The following is a 12,083-nucleotide window of genomic DNA, read 5'->3' as shown; positions in this document are numbered from 1 at the left end:
AGCTGTACAACTTTATGAATACATTAAAAGCACTTAAAGCGCCTGCAGTCCCAGCTACTCGGGAGGCTGTTGCAGGAGAATCGCTTGAACGTGGGAGACAGAGGTTGCAGTGAGCCAAGGTCACACCACTGCACCCCAGCCTGGGCGACACAGTGAGACTCCAAATCTAGAAAAAAAAATGCACTTAGTGTACACTTAAGAGTGGATACTGGGCTAAAAGTGAAGTGACAGGCCTCAAACTAGGCAAATCTTCTATACACATATCTGACAAGGGACTTTAGGAAATCTTAAAAGTTTCAATGACGAAATAGGAGACTATAGACAAAAGACTTGAACAATGCATATAAGGAACGCAAATAACCCACAGATAAATGAAAATAAGCTCAGCCTCCTTCCAAACCACAGAAGACTATTTCATATTCAACTGAAAAAATGATATAAAGGCAAGAATGTGCACAAACCAGTACCCACATAAGCTGCCAGTGGGAATGTAAAAAGGTGTTACTTCTTAGCAAATTTGGTATCATCTATTAAATAGTTCACTGTGCATAATCTTGGGCCAAGCACTGCCATTACTGGGCACATGCAACGGAAAATCTCTACATGTGAACCAAAAACCAGCACCATTGTTTGTATGGATTATTAAAAAAATCAAAAATAGAATGGAGAAACAAATTTCACTCTCTACAATCATATAATAAGACAGTGCAGCAAGGAAAATGAATGAATGTAAGGAAACCACAATGGTAGCAAAAAACAGCAAGTCAGAATATATAAGGAATGACTCCTTTTATGTAAAGTTTCAAAATATGGAAAACTCAAAAATATCTTCTGTAGGGAGAAAAACATACATTCTTAGAATATATTAGGCAAAGACTTTTACTTGTTTCTTTTTCAGTTTAAGGATCTGCTATTCTACTTTTGCAATTTCTCGATCTACACGATCCATACACTCTATTAACTCTTCCTTTGAAAGTTTTGAAGGTGAAGCATTTTGATCATCTCCACACGGTTGCCCCAGAATTGGAGAGGACGGAGCTTCATGTTTGCCTCCAAATGCTGGATTCTTTAGAGAATAAAACCAAGAAAAACAATTCATTTCTCACTAATAGAGTCCAGATTGCCTTAAATGAAAAAGTCAGTTTTAAACCACAGCAGAGCCATGTGTACTATGTGTCTAATGAAACCTTTAGTAGTAACTTTCATATTTACATATATGCAAATTCTCACCTCACTTTTATAGATTAGATATACCCTGTACTATTTTGAAGAGCCTAAAAGCTATACAAAGTCAGGTGAGGTAGTGTTGATCAGCCTCTAGTGTAACAATACTGAAATTATAGAGAATTTATAGGTAAATAATGCAATCATGACAAAGGAAGTTACCAACTTCTCAGCCATTTCCTGGCAATGGCTCTTCAAATGGTCTGAACAACTAGCTGGGAAATAGTATTATTCCAGGTAAAACTTGTGTGTCCACCCAACTTAACAACTGTAACATGGCCAAGTGTTCCTATCAAAAGTTTTCAGGCTTTCCAAACCAAAAGTGAGGTACACAAGTCAGAGAAGTGACCTGGGAACTTCAGCTGCTACTATCTCTGGGCCTACTTTCATAAAGCCCACACTACAGCATAGGTAACTTTTCCTTAGCCAAAAACATCCCATTGCGCCTCCAAATCAGCAGAGCTGTAGCAGAATGAAAGCCCCTTCACCCAAAATCCACTACCCTCCAACACACATCCACACACACCCTATTAATTTCCAGTCTGCTGTAAAGATATAAGCAATATTATGAAACAGATAAATTTTAGAGTACTAATTTTACTTAGACTATGAGAAACCTACAATGAGGGTGGTTCACAGGATTACAGAACCCTAAAATGTATTAAATAATGATTAAGGAACTGTGAAAAGTCAATAGTTCTGAGCCAAGAATGCATACAGGAGATAACTGGACAGTTGCTTCAAAACACCTTAGTACAGATATTTCAGCTAGTATACATTGATGAAAAGCCTCATATTCTGTAATAGTATGTACTGAATCTAAGAGGCCCTCTGGGAAAATAAATTATGGCTATACCCTAAAACCTGAAAAATTCTGTGAGGAAAGCACCAATAAAAGCAATAACAATTCTAATAAACTTAATAGAGTTAAAGCTCCAGTATCCTTTGCATCTGACATACAGTCAATCTTTGGCAGCTTTAAGCCCTACAGTTTATGTTCCTCTCTTAAGATGTAAATCCGTGAGGTCATTGGCTTCCAAAATAAACCAGTACGTTTCATCTAAATAAAATATCAGTGGCCGGGAATGGTGGCTCATGCATGTAATCCCAGCACTTCGGGATGCCAAGGCGGGCAGATCACAAGGTCAGGAGTTCAAGACCAGCCTGACCAACATGGTGAAACCCCGTCTCTACTAAAAAATACAAAAATTAGCTGGGTGTGGTGGTGGGCACCTGTAGTCCCAGCTACTCGGGAGGCTGAGGCAGGAGAGTGGCTTGAACCCAGGAGGGAGAGGTTGCAGTGAGCTGAGATTGCACTACTGCACTCCAGCATGGGTGACAGAGAGAGACTCCGTCTCAAAAAAAAAAAGAAAAAAAAAGTCAGATTTGGCATATAACCATCTTTATCAACCTCTTTTTCTCCCCCGCCCTCCTTTATCAACGTTAAAAAACATACAAGAAAATTTGTCTTCACATTGTCTTTTCAGTGCTCGAATCTTCACTAACACTATGAAAAGCACAACAGTTCCTAAATTCACTAAGCCAGTTACTACTTGCAGTAAATGAAAACTAAATGCAGAATGTTCAAATATTTTTAAGTCTTCATGTGTTGTGAAGCCTTTTTCTTTCATTATGAGACAGCGTACTCCTGAGAACTTAGAAATGTTAATGCGTGAAGAAAGACCTTTGGTGAACCACCAGGACTTTCATGATACATTAATTTCATTCTCCCACTATATGCATATGAGTAAATTTGTGTTACAGAAGCATATATAATAGCAAAAGAGATTACATTTTGATTCAGCAGACTTCAAAAGTGCTCCTCAAGTGATTCTGATTCATGCCCAAAGAATTAATATTACAAATGAATATTTTCCACTGAATTCCTTTCTAAATATTAAATATTTAATAAGAAACCAAATCCTCAAGTGCCTACTTATATAACAGGAATAGGGTGGTGGATCAAAACAGACAAGATATCTGCCTTCATGAAGCTTACAATCTTGGGTTGAAACAGCCAGATACCAATCCTGAAGAAAAAGAATTAGGTTCTTACCTCATATCTTACATTAAGAAAAGCCAAGTAATAGCAAACATTTATAAGAGGCTTATTAGCAAATCACAAAAAGCCTCAAGTTAAAAAAAAAAAAAAGAATACATTATCTTGGGTTCAGGAAGGCCAAAACCAAAAGATATAAAAGACATTAGTTTTCAAAAATGAAAAATTGATGGATAAAATAAAAAACAGTCTTCTGCTCAGCACAATGGCTCACACCTGTAATCCCAGCATTTTGGGAGGCTGAGGCAGGCAGATCACTTGAGGTGAGGAGTTCGAGACCAGCCTGGCCAACATGGTAAAACCCCATCTCTACTAAAATTACAAAAATCAGCCAGATGTGTTGGTGTGAGCCTGTAATCTCAGCTACTTGGGAGGCTGAGGCAGGAGAATGGCTTGAACCCGGGAGGCGGAGATTGCAGTGAGCAGAGATGGCACCACTGCACTCCAACCTGGGTGACAGAGGAAGACTCCATCTCAAAAACAAAACAAAACAAAACAAAACAAAAAAACCGACACATGCAAAAACACAATCTTCTGCTTATCAAAACAGTAATAACAAATTAAAAAGGCAAATGATTAAATAGGAAAACCATTGCAAAACATGTACTCTAACAACTCAATATAAAACAAACCCACAGAAAAATGGGAAACATATATGAAACAGCAATTTACAAAACAGGAAAAATAACCAATAAACAAATAAAAAATGTTAAATTTTACTAACAAATAATAAGTATAAGTTAAAAACAATCATCAAATTAACAATCTTTTTGTTAAACAATAAATGTGGTGTCAGCAAGGATACAGAAGGAGTGGGTACCTTTATTTATTTTTATTTTTATTTTTTATTTTTTGAGATGAAGTCTCACTCTTGTCCCCCAGGCTGGAGTGCAATGGCGCAATCTCAGCTCACTGCAATCTCCACCTCCCGGGTTCAAGCGATTCTCTTGCCTCAGCCTCCTGAGAGTAGCTGGGATTACAGGTGCCTGCCACCACACCCGGCTAATTTTTGTATTTTTAGTAGAGACGGGGTTTCACCATGTTGGCCAGGGTGGTCTCGAACTCCTGACCTCTTGTGATCTGCCTGCCTCAGCCTCCCAAAGTGCTGGGATTACAGGCATGAAATAAATAAGTAAATAACTATATTTAAATAGTTATATAAATAACTTTAATCAGTGAACTTTATTTATTCATATGTGGAATTCTAAGTAGCCACTAACAATACAGTTGTAAACTTATTGGCACAAAAAAAGCTAAGCACGTATTTAAGCAAAAGTAAAGTTAAACAGAATGTACAAAGTGAGCACATTAAAGTATTCATACAGGCTGACTCTGGACACACTGCCTAGGGGTTAGCCGTGTTCCACAAGGAGCAGCAGCAAAAAAAAAAAAAAAAAAAAAAAAAAAAAACCATAAAATTCAATTCAATTCAATTTAAATTGAAATCATACACACACAAATAGGGAAGAATCAACATGAAAATGTTCATAACTTTTAAGTGGTAAAACTGTAGGTAGTTTTTTTCTTTCAAGCTTATTTAACTCTTCTATAAATGATATACCTAAGCTTAACATTAAAAAAAAAATCTAACAAATGTTAGTTCTTTTTAAATCCTTACTTCTGGAGGTGGGCAGTTGGGAGAGAATGGGGAGAGGGAGATGGAAAGAGAAGTATTAGTAGTAGTAGTCACGGTTTACACTTTAGAGGAAAAAAAGCAGGACTAGAGTCGGGGGTCCTGGGTTAATTCCAACTCAGGAGGTACTATCCAGGTCACTTAATTTTTCTGAACACCCAGTTTCTCAACTATAACATGGAAATGGGTCACACTACAACACAACACATCTCATTTTAATGAATGAGTTTTTAAGACACTTTTCTGCTAAAAAACGAAATTCTATAAATTACATTTGTGGTAATGTATTCAGCCATGGAAGATGACCTTTATTCACTATATTTTTAAATTTCTTTTTCTAATGCAGCAGAACATTTCTTATAAACCCCACAGACTACTGTATGATAAAAGATATTTCACATGATAAGGTGGGTCACAAAACACCTAGAGGCTTAGCTAATTTCTAGCTTACGGCAAAGAATTTTTCCCCATCCAACTTACTATTTCAAAAAATTTCAAATTCGCTTAAAAGTTGAAGGAACAGTATAATGGACACTCATTTATCCTTCATCTGAATTCACCAGTAGTTAACATTTTAACATATTTGCTTTCTGTGTGTGTCTGTGTACGTGTCTAAAACTTTATTTTGGCTGAACTATTTGAAAATAAACTGTAGATACATTTATTATCTTTTAAATTACTCTTCATTGCATGAAAACTCAAAGAAAATGTGGGGGTACTTATTTATTTGATATCAGGGAAGAAAGGGCAATTAGGCATAAAGGTTAATAAACATTATACAAAAAAGATTTGATGGCAGTAAAAACATTTTAAACTTCAGTATTCTTAAAAAAAAAGAAAAATTGAAACAAAAAGATACTGGGGAAAATATTAGAATATGTTAGGCAGGCAGATCACTTGAGGCCAGGAATTCAAGACCAGCCTGGCCAACAGAGCAAAAACTTGTCCCTACTAAAAATCCAAAAAATTAGCTGGGGCCAGGCACAGTGGCTCACGCCTGTTATCCCAGCACTTTGGGAGGCTGAGGCGGATGGATCACCTGAGGTCAGGAGTTCGAGACCAGCCTGACCAACATGGAGAAACCCCGTCTCTACTAAAAATACAAAATTAGCTGGGCATGGTGGCGCATGTGTGCAATCCCAGCTACTTGGGAGGCTGAGGCGGGAGAATCACTTGAACCCGGGAGGCGGAGGTTGTGGTGAGCCAAGATCGCATCACTGCACTCCAGCCTGGGCAACAAGAGTGAAACTCCGTCTAAAAAAAAAAAAAATTAGCTGGGCATGGTAGTGCATGCCTGCAGCCCCAGCTACTCAGGGGGCTGAGGCATGAGAATTGCTTGAACCTAGGAGGTGGAGGTTGCAGCGGGCCAAGATCATATCACTGCTCTCCAGCCTGAATGACAGAGAAAGAATGCCTCAAAAAAACAAGTGGCCACAGGGGAGAAAATGTGTTTTATATATTAATGAACAAAAATTAAGAATGACCACAGGCTTCTAGTCAGAAACCATACAAGCCAGAATACAATGATATGACATCTCTTAAAATACTGAAACTGTCAACTTAGAATTCTATATCTAGTGAAAATAGTCTTCAGAAATAAAAACTTTTTCAGGCAAATAAAAGCTGAGAGAATTAATTGCCAAAAGACTTAACTGAGAGAAATGAAGTGCTTCAGGCAAAAACACAATAATATCAGAAGAAAACCTGAATACAAAAAAGAATGAAGGATGTCAGAAATGATATATACACAGGCAACTAGAGAAGGAAAAAAACAATAAAGAGTAGAAATCAGTGAATTAGAAAAATAGTGAAAATGATTGAAACCAAAGCTAGTTCTTCAAAAATCTATTAAACTGATAAACCTCTAGACGGACTGATTAAAAAATAATAATAAAAAGTTATCAACATGAGGAACAACATCGCAACATATCTCAAAGGCACTGAAATTACGAGGAAATATTGTGACAAATTATGTCAATAATTCTGATACCTTAAACAACAAAATATACCAAAACCGACTCAAGAAAAAATTGAGTGTCTCAATTATAACTATTAAAGAAATTGAGTTCATATTTAAATTCTTCCCACACAAAAAAATTCTGGGCCCAACAGTTTCACTGATAAATTCTATCAAATATCTAAGGATGAAAAAATATCAATCCCAGCCACACGTGGTGGGTTCACACCTGAAATCCCAGCACTTTGGGAGGCTGAGGCTGGTAGATCACCTAAGGTCAGGAGTTCGAGACCAGCCTGGCCAACATGGTGAGACCCTATTAAAAATACAAAAACTTAGCCAGGCATGGTGGCGGGTGCTTGTAATCCCAGCTACTTGGGAGGCTCAAGCAGGAGAATTGCTTGAACCAGGAAGAGGAGGTTGCAGTGAGCCGAGATCACACAATTGCCCACTCTAGCCTGGGTGACAGAACAAGACTCAAAGAAAGAAAGAGGAGAAAGAGGAGAGAGAGAGAGAAAGGAAGAAAGAAAAAGAAAAACAAAGAAAGAGAAGAAAGAAAAAAAGAAGAAAGAAAGAAAGAATGAAAGAAAGAAAGAAAGAAAGAAAGAAAGAAAGAAAGAAAGAAAGAAAGAAAGAAAGAAAAAGCAAGAAAGAGGCCAGGCACAGTGGCTCCTGCTTATAATCCCAACACTTTGGGAGGCTGAGGTGGGCAGATCACTTGAGTTCAGAAGTTCGAGACCAGCCTGGCCAACATGGTGAAACCCCATCTCTACCAAAAATACAAAAATTAGCCAGGTGTGGTGGCACGCATCTGTAATCCCAACTACTCAGGAGGCTGAGGCAGTAGAATCGCTTGAACCCGGGAGATGGAGGTTGCAGTGAGCTGAGATCGCACCACTGCACTCCAGCCTGGATGACAGAGCAAGACTCCATCTCAAAGAAAAGTACCAATCCTACACAAACCCCTTAAGAAAACATAGGAGTAAAGAGCACTCTCCAAGCTAACATCATTCTTAATGCAGAAAGACTGAAACTCAATGCTTACCACACCGCATATCAAATTTTAATTCAAAATAGTTAATTTACCTAAATGAAAGCCCTATAATTATAAAACTTAGAGTTGAAAACATAAGTGAAAATTGATCGGGCACGATGGCTCACACCTGTAATCCCAGCACTTTGGGAGGCTGAGGCGGGTGGATCACGAGGTCAGGAGATTGAGACCACCCTGACTAACAGGGTGAAACCTCATCTCTACTAAAGATACAAAAAAAAATTAGCTGGGCATGGTGGTGGGCCCCTGTAGTCCCAACTACTAGGGACGCTGAGGCAGGAGAATGGTGTGAACCCGGGAGGTGGAGCTTGCAGTGAGCTGAGATTGCACCACTACACTCCAGCCTGGGCAACAGAGTAAGACTTCATCTCAAAAAAAACAAAAACAAAAACAAAAACAAAACAAAACAAAAATAGAAAAAAAGAAAACGTAAGTGAAAATCCTAGTGACATTGAATTTGGCAAAAACGTCTTAGGTTTGACACAAAAAGCACAAGAAATGAACAATAAAAATAACACATTGGGGCTGGGTGCAGTGGCTCACACCTGTAATCCCAGCAATTTGGAAGGCGGAGGAGGGCGGATCACCTGAGGTCAGGAGTTCGAGACCAGCCTGGCCAACATGGTGAAACTCCATCTCTACTAAAAATACAAAAATTACCTGGGCGTGGTGGCACATGCCTGTAATTCCAGCTACTCAGGAGGCTGAGGCAGGAGAGTTGCTTCAACCTGGGAGTCAGAGGTTGCAGTGAGCTGAGATGGCACCATAGCACTCCAGCCTGGGCAACAGAGCAAGACTCTGTCTCAAAAAAAAAGTACATCGGACTTGATAAAACTAAAAAATGTACGCTCTCCAAAGGATACTGTTAAGAAAATGAGGCAATAGATTTTTTTTTTTTTTGGAAAAGTGGCTTAATTTCTTTTTTTTTAACTTATTATTATTATACTTTAAGTTTTAGGGTACATCTGCACAATGTGCAGGTTAGTTACATATGTATACATGTGCCATGCTGGTGCGCTGCATACACTAACTCGTCATCTAGCATTAGGTATATCTCCCAATGCTATCCCTCCCCCCTCCCCACACACCACAACAGTCCCCAGAGTGTGATGTTCCCCTTCCTGTGTCCATGTGTTCTCATTGTTCAATTCCCACCTATGAGTGAGAATATGCGGTGTTTTGTTTTTTGTTCTTGTGATAGTTTACTGAGAATGATGATTTCCAATTTCATCCATGTCCCTACAAAGGACATGAACTCATCATTTTTTATGGCTGCATAGTATTCCATGGTGTATATGTGCCACATTTTCTTAATCCTGTCTATCATTGTTGGACATTTGGGTTGATTCCAAGTCTTTGCTATTGTGAATAATGACGCAATAAACATACATGTGCATGTGTCTTTATAGCAGCATGATTTATAGTCCTTTGGGTATATACCCAGTAATGGGATGGCTGGGTCAAATGATATTTCTAGTTCTAGATCCCTGAGGAATCTCCACACTGACTTCCACAATGGTTGAACTAGTTTACAGTCCCTCCAACAGTGTAAAAGTGTTCCTATTTCTCCACATCCTCTCCAGCACCTGTTGTTTCCTGACTTTTAATGATTGCCATTCTAACTGGTGTGAGATGTTATCTCATTGTGGTTTTGATCTGCATTTCTCCTAATAATCTAGATACAGCAAATATATAGATATATGTTTTCTACGTAATTTTACCTATAATAATCAAAAACTGGAAAAGTTGACTGGATAAACCAATTGTGGTATACCCATACTCGACAATAAAAAGGAATGAACTGGGACATGCCAGACATGGATAGATAGCAGAAGTATTATGGGAAGCAAAAAGGTCATAGACAAAAGAGTTCCCATGAAGCTCAGAACATATACAATGTTTTATGATAGAAAGCAGATCAGTGGTTTCCTAGGAGCTGAGGTTAGTAGGAAGTGGGGGAGGAGGACTGACATGGGTGGGTGCCAAGGAGGATGGGGTGCCAAGGAATGTGCTAGAGTGTTAGAAATGTTGTTCATCTTCATTTTGGTGATGGTTCTATGAGTTTATGAATTTGTCAAAATTTGTTACAATGTACACATATAATGAGTGCATTCTAATATAGATATATGTGTATATATATAAACTAAACTGCAAAGTTAATTTTGTTTTTTTTAAGATGGGGTTTCACTCTTGTTGCCCAGGCTGGAGTGCACTGGCATGATTTTGGCTCACTGCAACCTCTGCCTCCCAGGTTCAAGCGATTCTCCAGCCTCAGCCTCCCAAGTAGGTGGGATTACAGGTGTCTGCCATGATGCCTGGCTAATTTTTTTGTATTTTTAGTAGAGATGGGGTTTCACTATGTTGGCCAGGCTGGTCTCAAACTCCTGACCTCAAGGGATCCACCTGCCTCAGCCTCCCAAAGTGCTGGGATTATAGGCGTGAGCCACTGCGCCCAGCCTGATTTTATGAAAAAAACAACAGCAACAATAATCCGGAAAATTGGTAATCAGATGAATAACACCAGGGTAGGGGGACAACACAAGCAAAAATCAACACCCAATCATGACAGAAATTCTCAAACTAGGAACAGAAAACAACCTCTTCAACCAAAAAAGGCATCAACAAAAACGTGCAACTAACATTACACGTAATGGTAAAAGACTAAATGCCTCCCTACACAGGAACAACAAGAATGTCCATTCTAACTCTGTAATCATGACTACACTTCAAAGGAGTCCTCAGTAGGACCCCGTAGTACATTTTGATGACAAATCTGCTTTCTTAGTCTCTGAGATGACTGTTTTATCCCATCCTTTCCTGTTTTTCTTTAAACCTCTTACACCCATATCCTTGGTCTACTCTGAGATGATTATTTCACCTCATACTTTATTTTTCACAAGGTAAATCAATCTCTTACAAACTCTTCCTATGATACAGTCTTCCTTCCTATCTACCATCCCTTCCTTCCTACCTACTATGCAAATCTTCCTACCATCAATCTCTCAAGAAGACAGAGGTCTATCCTGGCCATCACTCAAGACATGCCAAGTTATCTGGCCAGCTTAAAACTCAACCACAACTTGGGAGTATAAATATAGGTCTTACCCTAGAAATTCTAGAGAATTGATAAGTTTTCCATTTATCATCAACTCCTTTCATCAAAAGCAAAGACAAGTTCAACTCCTGAAATCAGCATAAAGCCACAGTAGGAAGACAGAAATAATTAATTCCCAACCTTTGGTTCCTCATTTTTGTAAATAGCTCTTGCCACTTAAAAAAAGGTAAATTTGGTGGTTTCTACCAACATGTGTATTAAATAGGAAAAGTAAAGAAAAACACAAAAAACATGTGCAATTTGCATAGTATTTGTTCCTTACCTGCTGGTGGCGGGTGCTGGGAAACGTATACTTTACAGAGTGAGGAGGATAATGACTTTGTTCTGTGCTGAATGCTCCTTGGTTGGGAGGGTAACCTGAACTTGACATTATCAGTAAAGAAGTCCTCACCAGACTGTGAGATCAATGCCAATAAACAATCATGTTTCTAGGAAAACATCTAAACAGGATGGGAAAAAAATAGAATTAATAAGAACTAAAACACCAAGTGTACATCTAATAAATTATAACTATAGCTACATAAATAAAACCACAATTACCAGTAAAAGCTTCCTCTCAAGTATTTACTTAATAAAAGTTACCAAGGTTTGAAAACATTCATGTGTCATTTCTTTTTATATTTAAAATAGGTTAATATGTGACAAATAATATAATTAGCTATATAAAGTAAAAACAGTATATAAAAACAGCATAATATCTGGCACACAGTAACTGCTCTGTAAATAACTTTCTATAAATGTCTGAGGAATATAAAGACAAAAATACATGGTTTTAAATTTGGGAGTTGATAAGTCAATTGTGAAAAGAATTCAAGAGTAGTTTTAAGGTAAGCATTTGTGCAGAGGAAGTATTGTCTTTATTAAATAATTCTGAAGCAAGGATGATAAAATACTAAGTTTTGTAATCACAGATGGTAGGTAGATGGACATTTGTTATGTTACTCTTTGCATGCTTCTATGGAACTGAAATAGCAAATAAAGAAAAAGAAGGCCAGAATCCGTGGCTCCTCCTGTAATCCCAGCACTCTAGGAGGCTGAGGC

The 12,083-nt window shown here is 38.2% G+C and overlaps 1 protein-coding gene across 1 annotated transcript; it reads right to left on the bottom strand.

The window, feature by feature from the left end:
- Nucleotides 1–810: 810 nt before the first annotated feature.
- LOC134757820 (putative nuclear receptor corepressor 1-like protein NCOR1P1) lies at nucleotides 811–11,476 on the bottom strand. The gene is made up of 2 exons (XM_063702434.1): nucleotides 11,305–11,476; nucleotides 811–1,066 (listed from the first exon to the last, which is right to left on the bottom strand). The coding sequence occupies exons 1-2, from the start codon at nucleotides 11,410–11,412 to the stop codon at nucleotides 911–913; spliced, it is 264 nt and encodes an 87-aa protein (XP_063558504.1). The 5' UTR covers nucleotides 11,413–11,476; the 3' UTR covers nucleotides 811–910.
- Between the last annotated feature and the right edge of the window lie 607 nt (nucleotides 11,477–12,083).

This window comes from Gorilla gorilla, chromosome 21, assembly GCF_029281585.2.
Source record: "Gorilla gorilla gorilla isolate KB3781 chromosome 21, NHGRI_mGorGor1-v2.1_pri, whole genome shotgun sequence".
In the NCBI taxonomy this organism is placed as follows: domain Eukaryota; kingdom Metazoa; phylum Chordata; class Mammalia; order Primates; family Hominidae; genus Gorilla; species Gorilla gorilla.
This window is presented reverse-complemented; position numbering and strand designations above follow the sequence as displayed.